This window comes from Candoia aspera, chromosome 6 (genome assembly GCF_035149785.1).
Source record: "Candoia aspera isolate rCanAsp1 chromosome 6, rCanAsp1.hap2, whole genome shotgun sequence".
Classification (NCBI taxonomy): Eukaryota; Metazoa; Chordata; class Lepidosauria; order Squamata; family Boidae; genus Candoia; species Candoia aspera.
This window is the reverse complement of record NC_086158.1, coordinates 56,995,433-57,017,642: the sequence shown is the minus strand read 5'-3', so window position 1 is coordinate 57,017,642 and position 22,210 is coordinate 56,995,433. Positions and strand designations below refer to the sequence as shown.

Here is a 22,210-nt window from a genome sequence, read left to right as displayed (position 1 = left end):
TCCAGAAAATTAGAAACATTGGAGGTAAATTCCAGGCAAAAATGGGTATGATCAAAAAAAAAGATGGCAAGGACCTAACAGAAGAAGAAGAGATCAAGAAAAGGTGGCAAGAATATACGGAAGACCTGTATAGGAAGGATAACAATATCGGGGATAACTTTGACGGTGTGGTCAGTGAGCTAGAGCCAGACATCCTGAAGAGTGAGGTTGAATGGGCCTTAAGAAGCATTGCTAATAACAAGGCAGCAGGAGACGACGGCATCCCAGCTGAATTGTTCAAAATCTTGCAAGATGATGCTGTCAAGGTAATGCATGCTATATGCCAGCAAATTTGGAAAACACAAGAATGGCCATCAGATTGGAAAAAATCAACTTATATCCCCATACCAAAAAAGGGAAACACTAAAGAATGTTCAAACTATCGAACAGTGGCACTCATTTCACATGCCAGTAAGGTAATGCTCAAGATCCTGCAAGGTAGACTTCAGCAGTTCATGGAGCGAGAATTGCCAGATGTACAAGCTGGGTTTAGAAAAGGCAGAGGAACTAGAGACCAAATTGCCAATATTCGCTGGATAATGGAAAAAGCCAGGGAGTTTCAGAAAAACATCTATTTCTGTTTTATTGACTATTCTAAAGCCTTTGACTGTGTGGACCATAACAAATTGTGGCAAGTTCTTAGTGGTATGGGGATACCAAGTCATCTTGTCTGCCTCCTGAAGAATCTGTATAACGACCAAGTAGCAACAGTAAGAACAGACCACGGAACAACGGACTGGTTTAAGATTGGGAAAGGAGTACGGCAGGGCTGTATACTCTCACCCTACCTATTCAACTTGTATGCAGAACACATCATGCGACAAGCTGGTCTTGAGGAATCCAAGGCTGGAGTTAAAATCGCTGGAAGAAACATTAACAATCTCAGATATGCAGATGATACCACTTTGATGGCTGAAAGTGAAGAGGGACTGAGGAGCCTTATGATGAAGGTGAAAGAAGAAAGTGCAAAAGCTGGCTTGCAGCTAAACCTCAAAAAAACCAAGATTATGGCAACCAGCTTGATCGATAACTGGCAAATAGAGGGAGAAAATGTAGAAGCAGTGAAAGACTTTGTATTCCTAGGTGCAAAGATTACTGCAGATGCTGACTGCAGTCAGGAAATCAGAAGACGCTTAATCCTTGGGAGAAGAGCAATGACAAATCTCGATAAAATAGTTAAGAGCAGAGACATCACACTGACAACAAAGGCCCGCATAGTTAAAGCAATGGTGTTCCCTGTAGTAACATATGGCTGCGAGAGCTGGACCATAAGGAAGGCTGAGCGAAGGAAGATCGATGCTTTTGAACTGTGGTGTTGGAGGAAAATTCTGAGAGTGCCTTGGACTGCAAGAAGATCCAACCAGTCCATCCTCCAGGAAATCAAGCCAGACTGCTCACTTGAGGGAATGATATTAAAGGCAAAACGGAAATACTTTGGCTACATAATGAGAAGACAGGACACCCTGGAGAAGATGCTGATGCTAGGGAGAGTGGAAGGCAAAAGGAAGAGGGGCCGACCAAGGGCAAGATGGATGGATGATATTCTAGAGGTGACGGACTCGTCCCTGGGGGAGCTGGGGGTGTTGACGACCGACAGGAAGCTCTGGCGTGGGCTGGTCCATGAAGTCACGAAGAGTCGGAAGCGACTAAACGAATAAACAACAATAAAGCTGATTCAGTGGATTTTCCAAAAATATACTTAATTGTTTGTGCCCATGACTGTCTGGATAAGTGTCATGTTTACGTTTCTATCAGAAATAGTTACAGCTTTCAGTGAAGTTACACAGTACCAATTTGGCAACGTAGTGCTTTATGTATGAGAACAACTGTGATAAAAGATTTGCGAAACAGATTGATTAAATGACCTGTGATAAAGGGGTTGAAAGAATGCACTTCCAGTTTGTGCAAATCTTTTCCTATTAAAGAGCAGGGAAAGCATACTGCTGATCAAGCATATATACCAGTTTCATTTTGTACAAAATAATCAAGTATGCTTGAACTGCAGATTTTAAAATTGCTCATTATATTACTTAAATTAAAAAGAAAATAAGCCCAGCAAAAACAATTGCCCGCAAAGCAAGTTTTAAAAGTCCAGCCACATCATTGGCAAGAGAAAACTGAAAACCAGCTGGTTAGTGTAAACATCAGTTAATTGAATGCAGAAAAGTCAAGTATTGGTTCTTATTGTATTTTTAATAAATCACCCTTAGTTCTCAGCAGTCACTTATGGCACACTGCAGTATTAGCACAAAAGTTTGGGTTCAAACTAAGCACTATACAAATGCTTGATCCTTGCTTTAGGACAGCAGTAATACAATGTATTTTACACATCTGGAAAACAATATAATTACAGGAGAGGAGGATCCCTAATTTAAAATACCTTCTCCCCAAAGGAAGAATTGATAGAAGCAAACCAACAAAAATTAAGAATAGACAAAAAAACTATATAATGCTCGGCTTCTCCACCCTGTCAATTTGCCATTGTCAAAACTAACCCACAACAGTAATGACGATTTTCCCTTTCCCAAAAAAAGTACATATGACACACTTCTGCATGCATATATATGTCTATCATATAGCCTATGTACATATGTGCTAAAACCACATTCTAAAAAAGGGGCACACCAAAATTAGGAAGTGTCGATGGAATGAATGAATAACATTAATTGTAAAGTAATGTAAATCACAGAAAGGGGAAAAATTAAGCCAGCAAGCAGCCCTTTTGAAGTGCCATGGATTCAAAGGTAGTGCAGACTTCAAGCACGATGCATGCACACCCCTTCTGGAAAGTAGTTTGTTTTTTAATAAAAACTATGTTAAAAAAAATTACAAACCAAAGGCCACCTACCACTTTGTTATGTACAATCAGCTTCCCTATTCTATGTCTCCTATTTTTATAGGCTATCTTCTGAACTCTGTTCTATTTTCCTTATCTCTATTCCATATCTTTCTTTAATGTCTACTTACCTGAGTCCTTATCTGCTTAATTTCTAAATGTAGCTCTTCAATAGCTACAATCTAGTTTTCCAGCTCTATCATAGTAATGCCCAACTTCTCCTCCCAGTTCCCTTCTTTTCCAAGGGACTGTGTGGGACTATTCTAGCTGCACACAGTCACTGCCCTGCTTAACACAGCTTAACAGCATTTCTTTCTAACACAGCTACTCCTTCCAGGTTCCATTCCACTGTCCTGAAGTTCTCAGCCTCTCTCCACCTTTCTGCAGGAACAGCTTTCACACATGCACAGCAACTTATGCACAAAAAGCATTTCTTCTCCCCTTCAGAAGGGTTATCTCTCTTTATGTTATCTGCTCACATGTAGATGCACTGAGTGTCTCCCTGTCAAAAGAATTTATTTCGATGTCTTTTGTTCTAAATTTTTTTTTCCAACTTCCTCTTCTTTCTAGATTTTTTCTTTTCAATTCTTCTTGCAAGTGCACCACCACCACCAAGCCAAGCTTTCTCTTCCTGTTTCCAATCAGACTTTTTTTTTTTTTTTAAGATTAAAGATTTGTCTGAGGCAAATCTTTCTGGGCATTTCTGTTAACTTAACTGTTTCTCATGCCAAGCAATGGCTGATCTTCAGGTGTCCATGCTTTTTGGTGGTAATGTCTGCAGCCATTTGTATCTTCTGCCTATTCATTTCTTTTCAATGGAAACTATTATTCTACTGTAAGATAACCCCCCACCCCCACCCTATTCACAGGAAAACATTTGGGGAACAGAGTTTTCATCTCTCTGTCAGCTATATACAAGGAACTATGTATTAATCAGGCAAGATTCCAATATGAGTAACTGGAACTGATCAAAAGCATATTTCATGAAATATACCACCACCGTTTGGACTAATAAATATCCTTTAATTAGAATGATCACAGAGATGTTGGAGAAAGACAGACCACTGAACTGAAGATATCTTTGATCCCATAGTTGGCAACTGAAAGTTCATGTAATAGAGGTCTAAGCATACATCTGTTTTATGCATGCAAATATACACACATATGAAAAAAGAGATTAATTCATCTCTTTGATTGGTTTTGTTTTTTTCCTTCTCAGATCACTTATATCACTTAAACTGCTCACCTACAACCACAGTATATTCAAGTTCTCCATTTTCCATTTTCTTCTCATGGTTTAGTTCAACTACACACCATCCTTTAAATAACTTCATCTGAGAAAAGCAGCTGAGAACTGTGAAGTTCCTCAGTGATTTCTCAAGTTCATCTCAGGAAAAAAAATGTCATCCACACACATCTGTGTCTCTTTTGTTTCCTTACATTTAAAGAGTGCAGCTTTATTCCTTCTGCCACACTATTTCTGTACTACTTCTAGATAAGTAGCTATGACAATTCCTACATATTCACTTAACTTGCCAATGTGTTAATCATATGTTCTGCAACTACACATCTAGCCTCCATGACATTAGACCCTAATATGAAGGTGGCTTCAAAACACTCCACAGTCTTTCAAACTATTCCACAGATTCAGTAGCTTTTTAATTTATTTATTTTTTTGCAGTTTCTGGGATTTTTACAGACACAGCATGATACTGTAACTTCAATTCCATATATAGAAAATGCTGGGAGTGGTGAATAGTGTGATGATCTGATATTTACAAAAATGGCTACTCATGCAGCATCCACAGGGTGTGAGGGAGGCAAATGATTAAATCGCAGTCATGACATTTGTACTTACATCACATAGTTATATGTATGTATGAACGTAAGCAAGAGACAGGGCTGATGTTGAGGAGTCCTGAAGCAGAGCTCACCATTTTCATGAATGCTCCACTTGCTGCAGATACCCTTGGATGACCAGTGAGCTTTATCAACTCATCAAACTGTTTTGTCTAGCCTTGTCTCTTTGCATTATGATGGGATCTGCACCTTTTTGTTTTTAAGGAGAGAGAAATAGAGGCTAGAGCTGGTTCTTGCTCATATGGCATGTTATTTTGTTCTTGTGTGTGATCATTCCCAAACCCATATAATACAATTGTATTTGTCTATGATCTAATCCTATTAGTCTTTCTGTGTGTCGTGAGTACTGATGGTGAGCAGGAGGGGGCCACTATCCAGGGGCAAAAACACATGCGTAATTTAGAGACTTTGAGCTGTCATTCAAAGAGACACAGAACAGACCCGCCTTGACTTTTGGGGGTTTATCTGTCTGGGTTTTCCCATGCTTCTTCAGTTCGGTAGGATTTTCTGTCTACTATAGCAATAATAAAGCACTAGAGACTTCTTCCTCGTCTCGGCGTGGTTCTTGCTTAGTCAGGACACTGTGTCTGTTTCTTTCAAAATCCTTTAATTCTTCCCACTCTCTCCCCCCACCCCCAGTAATTTTAAACATTCCTTGGCAGTGTTTCTCAACCTTGGCAACCTCAAGACGTGTGGACTTCAACTCCCAGAATTCCCCAGCCAGCCATATCTTAAAGTTGCCAAGGTTGAGAAACACTGCTCTATGGAATGCTTCTCCAGGGGATCTAAGACTATGTTTGAGATTATATGATTGTATACAGAAAAATTGTATATTTTTATCACAGCAGTTGTTTGTTGCTATAAACAATAGTAATAGTACATACACACATGTCTTGGAGATTTAATTGAATTATTCAAATAGTTTAATATGCTATTTTATTGTTAACTAAAATAAATATTAATAAAATAAAGTGTGGCTGTGATCATAGTGAAGGTTCTGGTAGGAGGAGAAAAATAGAAGTGGGCTCTAGTGCACTCTGTCCTCGTGATGACAGCTCCTGTGTCAGCTGCAACAGAGGAAAGACCCAAAGATAGCAACTTGGCAAATTTCTCTGTGGCAATGGCAGCAAGTGCCACTAGTCCTGTAGAATAGAGGGAGGAAAACAGGGTAGAAAAGGAGGAAAAAACTCCTGGGAAATGACAAGGATCTCACCATCCATTCCCCTCTGAACTTTCCTTTCATTTAACTAGAGGAGAATGAGGAGGATGCAGAATCCACATCCTCATCTAAGAAGCATGCAGGTAGCACTTCATGAGATTACTCGTAGCAGGAAGATGATTCTGCTCTGTAACCTGTAACCACTACTAATGCAGCATGCCTGCTGTGCCAGCCACCCTCCTATTCCAGAAGATCAATGGTCATTCTTTGGTGACTGTTAAACATGGAACAAGAAAAGGACATAGAAAGGTAAGAACTTAATTTTTTTTGGATAATTTGCATTTTTAAATTGAAGTAGGACATTTTCAGCCAATCTTTGTATAGGCTATTTATTAGAAATTTTGGAGTCTGATGTGTCATCTTTTCCTCTACCCTTCTAAAACAGTTGCAATGGGGATATTTTGAAAATGTTTGAATGAATCCAATTGAAATTTGGCAAGGTTAGTGTCACTGAAAGATCTGTTTTCCTATGCTCATCCATTCTGCCAAAAAAATGAAGCAGCTTTAAGCATTTTTGAAACTTCCCCATTATTTATTTATTTATTTATTTATTTATTTATTTATTTATTTATTTATTTTATTTATTTATACTTTTACTGTATTTTGTATTATAATGGTTTTGAATTTTAATCTTGTTTTATTGTAAGCCACCCAGAATCTCCCCATAGGGGAGAGATGGGCAATGAATACATTTATAAATAAATACATTATAGCCTATATTCGTTTTTTTTAAAAAGCAAATCTTGAAATGGCTTAGATTGGGTTGCCCAGGAACCCTGAATCACAAACTCAAACTAAATCATGCCTTTTTGACCCTCAAGTCTCCAGTTTGAATTGAAACAAGGCTGAATCACACAGGCTTACAACAGAGTCTTACAACACTGGTAGTAAATATAGGACCTGAATTTATATGTAGTTGCTGATAGGTGTGAAATATTTCTCATATGGATCTCACCTTACACCAGGTGTGCATAGTTTAAGGTGTGGGACCCCAGTCTACCATTAGCCATGGAAGCTTACTATGGGATTTGAGCCAGACACTTACTTTCATCCCAACTACATCCCATAGTAGTTGTGGGGATGAAACAAAACTGAAACCTCTGTATAAACTTTGAGCTTCTTGAGAAAGGATATATATCTAAATAATAAAATAATAGATTTATCCTTTCACCAAAAACTTAGTTGAAACATCTTGCCCCTATAGAATCCTAACTATCTCTTCTACCTCTCTTTTTATTATTGTCCCTTAAACTTAATTATAACTTCTTCTTCTCTTCCTCCAACTTAACAGTCTATTTTTTAATCATTTTTATCCCCATAAAGGCTGTATAAAGCAGCCTTTAGAAAAGGCAGCAATATAAATATAAGGAATCATATAAAAATTAAGCAAGAAGGAATAAAACTAGTATAACTAAAAACACATTAATTAATGATCCTAATCCGTCACTGAGTTCCCACATTCCAATCCCACTATAATATCCTACTCAAAAGTCTATAGACAGTGTGTGTGTATGTATATGTATTTATATCATATCATATCATATCATATCATATCATATCATATCATACCAATTATATTAATTATTTACAATGAAGGACCCTGACATGACTGGTTTCTGGAGGAGAGTGTGGAAATAAATTTGTACCACTCAAATATTCAAAATGTTTTCTCTGAGTGCATGAATTTCATTGTTCTATTTACAGTATATTCTTATTATAACAATGTATTCCATTCTTTGGATGCCCTGCATGACCAATGCAGTAAACCAGGGAAGCTAAAAGGTCGCTGCTAAACATATACAATCACCCCAGTTAAAGGGAGTTACACCTGGGACACAGGTGGCATCCAGCCCCATTTTTGTGGCTTTCAAACTTCCCAAATTATCAGTTTAGTGTGATTTTCGCTCTTTGGAGGTGGATAGGTAAAACAAACAAACAGACAAACAAAAAACAATGATAATCAGCTTCCACTTGGTTTAACATACTTATTTACACTGGAATATCCCTATAATCCTCCTAAATCCCCAAAATTTCAGTCCATCCCAGCAGTGACCTCAACATGCTCCCTGTATTAAAAAGTCTGGTGAAATTATTGAAATATCCTATTCTACAACTTTATGAGGGGTGTTAATGCATTTATACTAACAAACTTAGTAGCTTATACTACTAACAAGAAGACTTATAACACAATAGGTATAATGGTTATTCTGACACCACATTTATCTAAAAGATCCACAGGTCAAACTCACATAATCAGATGTGCAACAAAGTAAAATAGTGGCTCTGAGATTATATCTGATCCAAAATCAGCCTTCCATCAAACAGAACAAGGAAAGTTGGCTAAAGAAATTGGAAAGAAAAGAAATTATGATTTCACTACCATTAGAAATTAATAGGAGATTCTATTATGAACAGCTTACTGGGATGGAAAAAGGATGATATTTATTCCAATAGACTGAATAGCCACAGTGCTTTACCAGTCACACATATACATCCATTTTACTGTTGTCAACTAACATACTCAGTGAAGAGCACAGTAGTTAAAACAAAAATGATCAGGACTATTGGATGGAATCCACTTCCCAATAAATAGATGGAGGAATTATTATATAAAGGTTGTTTCCAATAAATCACATCACAAATGCAATACAATAAAAATGTAAAAATAAAGTAGTAAGGAAATGGCTCTTTTATTGCAGAATTTTCAGAAAAATAATTATAATGCAGCTATATGGGCTAAGGAAAACTGTGACAATTTAGAGGAAGTGTGATTTTTATTACTTTGCTTTTGTAAGTTCAGAACAGACTGGTAATTTAATTTTATCATGCAGTGTTCTTTCTTTGTATGAACTCTATGTAGTAGACACCACAGAACAATCGATACAGTGTCCCCCTTACTAAATATTTAGGGTAATGCACTTTATTCTTGCAGACTGCAATCCTTTCATAGAAATGTTGAATACTATCCATACTCTATACAGAGAGCCAGTTTGGTCTAGGGGTTAAAGTGCTGGGCTAGAAACCAGGAGATGTGAATTCTAGTCCCGCCTGAGGCATGAAAGCCGGCTGGGTGACTTTGGGCCAGTCGCTCTCTCTCAGCCCAACTCACCTCACAGGGTGGCTGTTGTGGGGAAAATAGGAGGAGGAAGGAGTATTTGGTATGTTTGCCGCCTTGAGTTATTTATAAAAATAATAAAGGTGGGATATAAAATAAATAAAATAAAATATTTATTTATCAAATTTGTCCCTACCAGAGGGACTCTAGGCGATTTACAATATAAAACATTAAATATATAATAAAATTTCAATATAAAATACACTATAAAACAATTTCACAAAGCTACCAAATATAATAAAATCCAGATGGCTGTGGTCTCATTCAGTCATTGTGTAGGAGGGGCACTTCAAAGCACTAGCCAACCCCAAGTATGACTATTTTCCTCCCTGCCCCATGCCTGGTGGCAGAGCCAGGTCTTCAAATTCCTCCGGAAGTCTAGGAGCAATGGAGCTAATCTCACCTCCAGGGGCAAGAAGTTCCAAAGGGTGGGTGCTACTGCAGAGAAGGCCCGCCTCCTGGACCTTGCCAGATGGACTTCTCTTATCGACAGGGTCTGTAGCATGCCCTCTCTACATGATCAGGTGGGATGGGCTGATGAAGCGGGGAAGAGGTGGTCCCTCAGGTAACCCAGTTCCATGCCATGTACAGCTTTAAAGGTGATAACCAACACTTGAACTAGACCCAGAAGCAGACTGGTATACAATGCAGCTCACGTAGCAAAGGTGTTATGTCCGCCCTTCTAGGGGCGCCAAAAATAGCCTGCGCGGCTGCATTCTGAACCAGCTGAAGCTTCCAGATACTCTTCAAGGGTAGCCCAATGTACATCACATTGCAATAGTCTATATGGGAGATAACAAGGGCATGAGTGACTGTCTGAAGGGCATCCCGATCCAGGAAAGGGCGTAACTGGTGCACAACACGAAGCTGTGCAAAGACCTGTTCTTCGAGCAGGAGCTGTGAGTCCATGAGGACCCCCAAGTTACACATTGGGTCTATCTGGGGCAGTACAACCCCATACAGAACCAAAGATGACAATTTCCCAGATATGGAAGAGCCATTAACCCAGAGCCACTCCATCTTACCAGGGTTTAGCCGAAGACCATTGTTCCCCATCCAGACCCCTACAGCCCCCAGGCACCGAGTGAGGGCAGTCACAGCACCACTTACCTCACCTGCGATGGAGATATACAATTGAGTATCGTCAGCATATTGATGATACCTTATCCCATGGTGACGGATTATCTCACCCAGTGTCATGAGTGAGGATGGCGAGCAGGGGGCTCCCATCCAGGCTGTAATGGCGAGCAGGGGGCTCCCACACAGATCAGGCCCGCCTTAGTCTTTGGGGTTTATATGTCTGGGTTTTCCCATGCTTCTTCAGTTTGTTAGTGTCCTAACAGCCAGGAACCACGCTGAGACAAGGAACAGGTCTCTAGTGTTTTATTGTTGCTACATAACAGGGAAATCCTAACAAACTGAAGAAGCATGGGAAAAACCCAGACATATAAACCCCAAAGACTAAGGCGGGCCCGATCAGTGTCTCTTGGAATGGCTACCTAATTCCTCAGTGCTACGCATGCGCTTTACAGCCTGGATGGGAGCCCCCTGCTCGCCATCCTTACTCATGACAGTTAGGATTCTCTGTTATGTAGCAGTAATAAAACACTAGAGACCTACTCCTTGTCTCAGCGTGGTTCCTGGCTGTTAGGACACCCAGCGGTTTCATGTAGATGTTGAATAGGAGAGGAGAGAGAACCGAACCCTGCGGCACCCCACAAAGGAGGGGCCGAGGGTTGGACCTCTCACTCCCTATCACCACCGATTGGGACCGGCCCTGGAAGAAGGAGGTGAACCAGCTCAGAACCATGCCACCCATCCTCAACTCCCTGAGCCAACCCAAAAGGATACCATGGTTGATGGTATCGAAAGCCGCTGAGAGGTCAAGAAGAGCAAGGATGGATGCACTACCCCCATCCTACTCCCACCAGAGATCATCCGTAAGTGTGACCAATGCCATTTCCGTCCCATATCCAGGCCTGAAACCCAGTAAAATATATGTTTTACCAGGGTAAGCTGAACACAGCCATGCAATGAACATTAATAAACACTAATAAAATTACCAGAATTGGGGAAGGGGGACTAATAACAACTTTAAAAACATATCATTAAAATATTTCAGTTTCTATATCAATTGGTTTCCAAATAAACATGTCATAGAAGATGGCAGCGATTAACTTTTGATGTTTGTTTCTAATATTTAATTCAATAAATAATAAGAGCAGGTCTTTTCTGAAGATCTGCTCTGTCATTTGAAGGCCCTAAAAAGATGTCCTCTGGGATCACTACAATTCCAACACTTCCTTTCCTTTTCTTGACCCCAGGCCCATGGATACATGCCCATCTACACTGCACAGCCTTGGCTGCTTCCTTATTTTAAAATAATTCAGGAGAAATAAAACATGATTTTTTTTGTTCTCCTCCATGTGCTACTTTATAAGGAGAAGATGACTCCTTTTTCCTAAGCTTCCTATCTCTCTTGCTCCCTGTTCTTACTGTAACATTTTTGGTAATCCATGGATAGGAGACCCAGATCAAGCCTGCTGATTTATCCCTCAGTGTGCCCCACTTAAGAACAATAAATGTGCTGTGGGAATGTATTGGTTGCTGAGGATCTTAATTGTTTTCTTTGAGAAAGGAACACCACTGCTACTCAAATAGTCTCAAATCAAAATGTTTTGTTACTTAATCAGTGTAATTCTGTTCTATGGCCAGCACATCCATCATAATTTTAGGGTAAAACCTACCTATATTAACATTTGTTATCTAATTTCTGATACCCAGAATGCTCCTAAACTCATACACATGCCAATTTGTTTGCTTGAGCTCTTGTGAGGCAAGAGAAGGCAGTATGGTACCTGCTAGATATTTCAGACAACAATCGTAATCCTTGACTATTCACTAAACTAGCTCAGACGCCTGGGAATTATATTCTAAAACATCTGGAGGTTTGCCTATCCCTGATTTAGAGCTGAACACTCCACTAGCTATACTACTTAAGTGGTCACGTAGTGCTAAAAGAAAAGCAAATGCAAGCAAGGCGAATTAGATATCTCTACAGATTGTATTTTATTTTATTTATCAAATTTATCACCGCCCATTTCTCCTACAAGGAGGGACTCTGGGCGGTATTGTATCTCTTCTGGGACCAAATAATCTGCTAATTTGGGTACAGAACATGCATGTAGGTTTTGATTCCTATGCTTATAAGCAGGGCTGGGAAGTCTTGTGCACTTATCATATCCTCATTAATCAAGCTCTCAGTCTGAGTAACTTGTACCATCGAAGGACATATAGTGTCCAGAGTGCTGTTTCTCTAAGCTGTGAGAGAAGGGGCTATGGCTCTAATGAGATTTATCAAATAATATCCAAGCAAGAGGTCATGCTTTTTTTTCTAATCATCCATCTTCTTGCTTGTTTCCCTTATGAGAAAGACCTCAAGTTACATATAAGAAATGGCAGAAATAATATAAGGTACTTTATAATTTGGAAAAATTTCAGAACTAACATTTTTGTAGAAAAGACACATCAATGATCATACATAAACTATGGTAGCTAAAGGTACAGAACTATGTGAGTAAGACTGAAGAAAAAGCTGGTCCTAGTTAATGTCAGGCAGTCATTGATGAAAGGTGAAAGGTCCCTTGTGCAAGCACCGAGTCCTGTCTGACCCTTTGGGGGGACACCACTTTTGCAACATTTTCTTGGCAGACTATAGCGGGGTGGTTTGCCATTGCGTTAGTCATTATCATCCTTTATTTGCAGCTCTCTTTTTATTTTTAGGTGATGCTTCCAGAAGCTATTTCATGCATTATTACACTATTCCTGTGCCATATTACATTGTGTAGCATTTTATAATTTCTTTTTCAGAGTGCTGCTTTACAATAAAAATGTTATAATGTATCCATTAGTCACAAAAATAACGTATTCCATAGACAGTATCTCTCCAAACTTCATGTATAAAATCAGAATAAAGAAATGCAATGCAAAGCTCATTTTAAAGTACAATCTTAGTAAATTAAGACAGATATGAACTGTTAACCAGGGGGCACAATATACTCAGAAGACCAAACATGAGGCTTGTTTAATACAGGCATCTATCAGTTGTCTGCCAAAAAAAGGGCTGCCAGGTGAGCAGATTGTCATTCCAGGCTAAGCTAATGGATCCTCCAGTGGCTTTTGTTACTGCTCATGTTATACTACTGAAATGATGAGCCTTGAAAATGACACAACATATGTAGCTTCAACTTGTTGGCTACAGGTAATCATGCTCTTCTTGGTTTCAGAAGCAGATGCAGATGAGACTAGCAATATAAATATGCAAATTGAAATGGTCCCTAGTCAGCGGCACAGTGCCTACCTCTAATGGACCTCGTAGAAAGTCTGTTTGCTCAGCTCCTACTTCGAGTGCTACATCCACAGAAGCAAAGGGACGGCTGGCCATCTGCTGTCGCTCTCGCAAAAGTTGCTAAGGGGAGAGAGAGAGGAAAAAAAACTTCTATGTTAATAAAATATATTTAAAATAGAATATTTAGTAGAGTCAATCAATGATTCATTTAACATTGATCCACTGATGGGAAGTGGGGCTTCTGGACTGTATGTTCCAAAGGAGTTCAGTAGTGTGATAATGTGACTTTCTACTCTTGGGGAAAAACATAATAAAATCAGAAATATTTGTTGTCTGTTTTTATAGAATCAGGTGGGAAGCGTTCAGTAGGTTTCTTTGGGTTCCATGCCATTAGATCAAGCAGGGGTTGGGTTGTTTTTGTTATTTTTAGTACTGGATGCATTTCTTAAACTATTAGAAGTGAGGGTGAAAACAATTAGTTCTCAGTATGTCAAAACATACTTCTTTTTCTTTAAAACACAAATGTCTCACGTTTGTTTTCACTTGGAAAAAAAACTTAGAAAAAGGGGGAAAGTGATAGCCACGTTGAAGGTGTTATTTCTCCTTAAAATATACACTAACCCTTACTGTTCCATGTCCACTCACACATATCCATCTATTTACTTTTACTCTTCATATTTGTATAGGGGAATTATCAAGAGCCATGGCTTCAAACAGTGTTTGATTTTTATTTTATTTTTTTCCACTGAAAAGGAAATTACACTGAATTATACTTATACTATGAGAAGAGGAATTATACTAAAAAAAAACAACCTCCCTTTCTCCATCTGATTTGTCCAGAAGTTACCTGATATTTTAGTGGTATAACAGGAATTAGCGGAGCAGAAGATAAGAAATTAGTTGTGTAGAAGCAAGAGAAACTACACTGAAGTCAAGGAGAGACCATATGGACTGGAAAAGCATCATAGTTCTAATACAGTTCTACCTCTACTGTTAGAAATCCCACACCTTATAGCTGACAGAAATCCTGTGTGACAAAATTTGGCTTCTTAACAACACTGACACAATGTGATAAGGTCAAGAGTCAGAATGATGGCCTGAAAAAGTAAACTTGCTTACTTATGAAAAGTTGTTGAAAGTTTTTTTAGTCAAAATAAATTGTGGTCACTTTCTTTTGCTCTGCTAATTACTGTGTCAAACTTTATTTTCTCAGATATTATTTTGGTGCTCTCCTAAAATCACATTTATCTGCATCTGCTTTTGCTGTAGAATTTGAATCTGTTACAAGAATCTGTTACAAAAGCTATTTCAGTATGACTACCCTGGGTGTTAATGCTTCAGAGTGAAGCAATACATTATGTACAAACTATCATTTATAAAGTTAGCCAGCAATAGGTGTATCTTGTCATTACCAATTACCTGGTTCTGTGTAAGTCAGACAAAGCACATATATCATATTGCAAAATTATCAAATCTTCCTCACACACATACATATGACATTTTTCTAAACAAGGAGCATATGTGAAAAATGGTAGCAAGACAATATGACCTGAAATCTTACTTCATGGAACAAACTCAGTGAATCTATCCTGAGAACAAGACCTTTCAGCCTTTGTATTCCCTGTGTATTTGTACTGTAGTCAGATGGAGTTATTAGTAACAGTGTCTGCAGATGCTTAAGCACGGTCCCTTCTCTGATTACTTAAACATGAAGAATTATGTCTGAGTATCAGAGAACATTATTACACAGGTGTTAGTGCAACTGTGGAACTTAAAGCCCTACACAGATCGTTAGAATGTCCACTGATATCACAAAATATTCAGTGAGACACAATGTATACCCTTCTGAGCTAATTTACTGTATATTTTCCTTTCAACCTCTAACAATACTAATTAAACCAGAGCAAATAAAAATGATGAGCAGCTCTAAATAATACAAATCTTACTTCTCTGCATTTGAAAAACTAATAAAGGCGATATTAAATATTTAAATCAAATTAGTTGCCCAAGTAAGTTTAGTTGCTTACTTCTTCATATGAACTGAATTTGGCTGCATTTGGAATGAATTGCCTGGGCTGAAATCTGCATGCACCTAAAACAGCATACCTAGACACTACAGGATTCCCAGAGGTAAATATTACAATAGGCTTGTTTAGGATACCAGGGACAAACAAACAGTGAAGGCAGGAAAAGGGGCTGCTTTGGGTCCTGTAGGCCCAAGGGACTTAGGCTACCCTTTTCTTCAATCTTAAGGGCAAAAAAAAAAAGGGTCATCTGAGGCCATAATAGCAGTTGCACTGGAGGCAGCATAGGAGGAGGAAGGAGTGAGGGACAGAAAGATGCTGCTGCTGCACCATCTCCTGCTCCTCCAGTGCACGTGTGCCTGCAATCTGAATGGGAGGTGACTGTGAAGAGGGGAGATCCTCAGAGCGTTTAGGTCCACAGTGGCAGCAGTGGGGAAATGGCCATGTGATCATCTTCTTCCTTGTCTTCTGCTGCTCCTCAATTGCCGTCCAAGTCTCATCACTTGAATGCTCTTACTTTTGAGGGCCCATCTGACAGATTGCTTTGGGGTCCAAAGAGCTTTACTTACACCACTGGCTAAGACTTGTTTGGACAATATATTTCCTGGCTTTGATGCATGGGCTGAACCTCAGTCCAAACTGATAAATAATTACACCTGAGCTCTTAGGCACAAAGTACTGAATATTATTAAGTATACTGTATACAGCCAATACTATTCTCTTTACATAAAGAGGGTCCTGTCTTCAGGCTTAATGTGACAACTCACAAAGGGACAGAGAACAACTCTCAACACTTGGAAAACAGAGTTGAGTATATTAATGTACTCTATTCTTGCATATTTGATTTTCTCAAATGCACTGAAGGATGTTGGAGAAGGTATTGGAAGGGTGTGAACAAAATGGGAAATGTTTTGCTTCAAACTCAGATCAAACCTGCTTTCTGATAGAACAAGTCACAAAACAACTCAAGTATTCAGAGTTCTGCAAGAAAAAAAAATTGAAATGTTTCAAGTATTCTGACTACAGGCAAACAGTAGGAACTCAGAACAAGCACCTCACACTTCACTTCCAGCTTTTGCACATTTTTGTGGCCTTGTGATGCAAAAGATTAGAGAAAGGCATTTAAAAAAAAAAACTTAAAGAAAAGTACTGGGTTGGTGAAAATGCAACACAGGTCCTTTTCACAAGCAAGACGTTTTGGACTATCTGAACATTAAGCATATTAATTCCACAGGTTAATCAGATCTACTCCAACAGAAGTGATAGTTTCACAGTGCAGCTGCAAGTCAAGGGAGCTTCCCACCTTCTTCCCATCCACAGGATTCTGCTCTCTTGAGGCAGTTTAGTTCCCTGCCCCCCATCCTTCCCCATCAAAGGAAGGGGAGGCTTTGCAGTTTGCCATAAAGGACCAGTTTATTTTCTTCCTTACTTTGTTGCTGCAAAGAAATAGCAGTCTCATGTGAGAATGGGGCACTGGTTATCTACTAATTTTGGTGCTATCTTGCTGGCTGGTAGGAAGGAGCACTAGCTGACCAAGGGAAGGTGATCATAGTTGTTAGGCACTGTACAGCAGTGCAAAAATAACTATGGCCAATGTGGTAAAGCTGGCAATCATTTGGAAGTTCACTAGATTCCCAACAAAAGGAACAGGAGTCTTTTTCACCTTTTTCAATAAATTCTTGGGGCATCCAGCCAATCCTTTACAGCAAGAGAAAAAGAAAATGAAAGAGCTGATCTTTCTCATCAAACTTTTAGGCAAGATTAAACAGTCAGTCAGAAGCCAACAGCTAAAGCCACAATCAAACACAGACACAAAGTTAATTCACACTGTGTATTCCCATTCCTATCAGGTTTGTTAATTCTTTTATTGTCAATAACTTTTTAAAAAGTCAGTTGCTGCCTGCCTGCTATTTTATTATAGTTTTTGCATGAATGAATAGAATATGTCAGTACAGTACTACTATGAAATCAGAAAGCATTGTGAATAGTTTTGCTCAGGAAAAGAATGACCCACAGGGAATGAGGAGGATTGGGACTGCCTGCTTTGAAACTGTATTTTGCAGCCCGCTGCTTAGTCTAGATGAAAGAGTGGGTTTTGCTGAGAAATAAGAGAATTTTAGAATTGGAAGAATATGATCTGAGCTTCGGATGGTATGGTTTTCTATGGTACAATAAAGTTAAGGTTAATGTAGATTTAAAGAATCATTGTATTAGAAGTGGCATATTGAGAATATGGAACAGATATAAACCCAGAAATGTGCCCAAAAATGCCTTGAAGGGTCTCAGCACAAGATGCATTTTACAGGAAAGAAAAAGTAGGTAAAGAAAAATGATTAACTTGTAGAGAGTTGTTAGAACAGGAACATGGAGAATATAAGATGAAATCAAAAGAGCAATTGGCTGCAGAGGGATTTAGTTTTCTATGGTTTTCATATGCATAGTTAAGAGAAAGATTTAAGTAGATAATAGGGCATTTGGAATTGAGCAGCAGAAGACAGAATTTGAAGTTGAACTATGTTCAAATGATGCCAAGTAATTGCTAAAATGTATAAACTTTTATTGAAATTTGAAACAGAGAGAAAGACTGTATGATAAAATGGGCTAAGCACTTTGAGCACAACATACTTATGGAACAGTGGGAAAATATGTGGTTAAAAGGACTGAAATTCACATTATGTTATAACCTAAAGAGAATTTTTATAAAATGATGTACCGTTGGTATATGACTCCATAAAAATTGTCTACAATGTACAAAGGTACTTCAAATTTACGATGGAAATGTGGACAACATGAACCAGTGACAAATATGATCTTCCATTTCTAAATATTCTCTTGTTTTAAGTTTAGGCTCTCCTTCCACAAAGGTTAATAACTCTGTATACATCAGCCAAGATGGTTTCCCAATCATCTCTCTTCTAAAAAAGGCTTCTTGGGGTGATAACTTTAAAGGTACATTATGAGATAGTCTTGTTATATTTTTATTCCAAACCCTAAGTATGGCATGTCTAACAACATTATTTTTTAAAGTTTTTATTAACTTTAACTTTATCATACCACAAATAGCCATGCCACCCAAATCTCAAGTAATGACCCTCCACTTCTGACCATTGCCAGATCGCGATTTGCAAATTTCCTTGCCATCTTCCCACAAGCAAAATTAATGAGGAAGCTGGCAGGAAGTTGTGAGTCATGGTCACATGAGGTCCTTGCTTAACAACCCATGATTTGCTTAACAACGGTAACCAGGGACTGCTGGAACTGCTGTCACTAAGAGTGTGGTCACGTGATGTTGCACTTTACAATTGCATCGCTTAGCAATGGAAATTCCAGTCCCAGTTACTGACGTTAATTGAGGACTACATGTCCAATGAAGAAATCATCCTTGAAATCTTGCCTGAAACTGGTCTTCATAATTGAAAGTGTTTACATGCTAATTTATACCTCAAAAGAAATGGACATAATTCACAAATTATAAAAATTTGTGTGGATGTTAGACAATTGTCTAGATGTCTATATCCTGTTTTTATTCCACATCACAATAGCCAAAATCAGTGCCAGATTACTTCTATGAAGCAGCCCAAAGGTTCTTCTGTTAGAATTTTAATTATATGAGAAGATGGAAACTAAATCATTTTGGATTATTTAAATCCTTAAAAAGTTGACAAAGCAATGTATTGTTAAAAAGGATTTTTGACTGGGGACTCGGTATTTGAATGTTTCAGTCTGAACTCTATAGGAAATATAAACAGAGGTTTATGGCACTTTTATTTATTTTGGCATAAGATTTTCTAGACAATTAACAACCTTCATTATAATCAAAGTAAGGTGCTACAGAATTTTGTTTGTATTTCCATATTGTTATTGTACTGAACTAACACAATTATCCATCTGGGAAATATGACCTCTGGTGGATGATGATGATTATCCATGATTATCCTAGATTAGAAATTTTAGCTAATTCAGTGTAATAAATATCCAAAGCAAATAGATGAAAAGACTGATTTTGCAGAGGTCATCAATGTAGTCAATATCATTAACTCTTCAAGTAGGAAAAGATGCTGTGTTCTAGAATTCTAATTTCCTATTCATTTAAATCTATGAAATCAACTCTCTCACTCACAAGGTTATATTCTAAAAACACGGACGTAAAGCTGTATCTGTGTGCATCTTTATGATTTGCTCTATTTATAGTAGATTTTAAAAATTGTAACTATATGAGGATGAGTCAGTTACCAATAAACTTTTTACCATAGGGATGTAGGAAAAACATTTGGTTCTTTCAATTCTGTATTCAGGACTATGTTTGGGGAGAGAGGGCTAGAATAAGAAAGAAAAAAGGAGACTGTAATGTTTTACAATAAATGTGGCCATGAAGAAAAAGGTTACTAACTAAAAGCAAACTTTTATGGGGCATGCTATTTCTAAAATACAGTTCCAATATACTTAATGCTTTAACGAATGAGCGTTAGCTTTTAGTGTAACAATAAAACAAATAATAATTTGGAAAAGGTCAAAGTTTATTAATGTAACATCTTTCTCAAACAGTGTCCCTGTTATCTACATCAGGACATTTCTGAAGCATACAGTGAGTGGAAGAACAAAAGGAGGAAAATGCACATTCAGTACAAAATTCAACTGAAATTCACTGATAGATGATGACATTCCTAAGCAAGTTTAAGGCCACTATATGGTGAGGTATAGATGATTACTCTAGAAAATCAGGGAAAAAAAATCAGTCTGAACAGTTGTCCCACATTCATCATAATCCATATGTCACAGAATCACTACAATCACACACTTTGGATAACTAAAAACAATGGGAGACAAATATCTATACCTTGCCATTGATTTTGTAGCTTCTATATAAATGCTAGATCTGAATCTTATCTTTAAAAAAAAAAACATATAGGGACATTCAGATCACTTGTAGGAAAACTCAGTATGAACTGAACACAGCATTTACAACTTAATCCATGGCAATACTGAAGCCAGAATCTCTCAGACAATGTAGTGCAGCTGGTTGAGATAGCAAAATATCTTTGGCTGGCTTATAGTAAACTCTTAATACAGAAAATTGCCTATTTTCAGACATGGGGTGAAGCGGGACAGCCCAGCCAACTGCAAGTGGAACAGCTGTGCAATTCTGCTTACATAGCCAGAAACTGAACATAATCTTAAATGCTATCTTAACTATACAGATGAAGTCTTATTTGGTTGAAAAATTGCTGGCTATTATTTTTCTTTAAAGGCATTTTGTCTAACTACTAATACATTGAACTATAAACTAAATCTCAGTAAATCCTGGTATAGCAATGAGAACAGTTAATTATATGTTTGTTTTGTTTTTCAGAAGCTACAACCTAGCTCTGCCATATGACAATTGACACTTTCACCATCACAATACACAATACATCTTTGAAATGGTATAATTGCACATTGTTAAGCATATTTACAGATGTGACAATATCAGAAAATTATTGTGGTTTTTATTATTTCAGAAATAATATGTAATTTTATAACACTTCTCCTAAAACAAACATCTTTACATACTAGATCATTTATTCCATTACTTCTGAATTCCATTTCCCATTTTAAAAATAACAAATTAATTTAAAATAATTTTCGTATTTCTACAGTCAAATTATCAACATCAAAAATACTTCTGAAATAAAACCTATCATCAATGAAAAAAGGCAAGAGTAGTGTCTTGGACTTCAATGGCATACCACTGAGTCTTCCACATTATAATTTACGGTTTATGGTTGTAGTTTGATTTTATTGTAAACTGCCCAGAGTCCCTCTTTTGGGGGAGATGGGTGGTAATTAAATTTGAATAAAAAATAAATAAATAAACTTGCTTTGATTCAACATTAACTTTTGTAGAATTCTACTTTTGTTGTTATTTATTCATTTAGTTGCTTCCGACTCTTTGTGACTTCATGGACCAGCCCACGCCAGAGCTTCCTGTCGGTCGTCAACACCCCCAGCTCCCCCAGGGACGAGTCCGTCACCTCTAGAATATCATCTATGCATCTTGCCCTTGGTCGGCCCCTCTTCCTTTTGCCTTCCACTCTGCCTAGCATCAGCATCTTCTCCAGGGTGTCCTGTCTTCTCATTATGTGGCCAAAGTATTTCAGTTTTGCCTTGAATATCATTCCCTCAAGTGAGCAGTCTGGCTTTATTTCCTGGAGGATGGACTGGTTTGATCTTCTTGCAGTCCAAGGCACTCTCAGAATTTTCCTCCAACACCACAGTTCAAAAGCATCTATCTTCCTTCTCTCGGCCTTCCTCATGGTCCAGCTCTCGCAGCCATTATGTTACTACTGGGAATACCATTGCTTTAACTATGCGGACCTTTGTTGTCAGTGTGATGTCTCTGCTCTTAACTATTTTATTGAATTCTACTTTATGTCTATATTATAAGAGAGAGGAGGATATAAGTCTGAAGTACACTGGGGTTCATTCTTGTAACCTGAGGTATGGTTTGGCTTAATGGGTAAATGCAGCCTTTATATATGAAGCTTTAGACCAATAGCTTCAGAATTATTCCAATAGGCATATATAAAATGACTGATATTTTATTCCAGTTTTAAAGCAAGATAAATTTTGGAACTTTACCTAGCAACAGACTTTTTAAAAGACTGAATAAGCCCTACCAAACAACTCTTCTATATCTCTTGAGCAAGGAGGTAGATGAAGAAAGTAGTTTATTACAGTTTACCAGAGGAGAGACAAAGTATTTCATGTACTTTCATGATACAAAAAAATG

At 38.0% G+C, this 22,210-nt stretch overlaps 1 protein-coding gene across 1 annotated transcript in view; it reads right to left on the bottom strand.

The window, feature by feature from the left end:
- Positions 1–22,210, bottom strand: part of ATRNL1 (attractin like 1) — a 609,453-nt gene that overhangs the window by 199,848 nt on the left and 387,395 nt on the right. Inside the window, exon 27 of the mRNA XM_063307208.1 lies at positions 13,430–13,537. Within this exon, the coding sequence (XP_063163278.1) occupies positions 13,430–13,537 (108 nt within the window). The remainder of the gene's footprint in view (positions 1–13,429; positions 13,538–22,210) is intronic.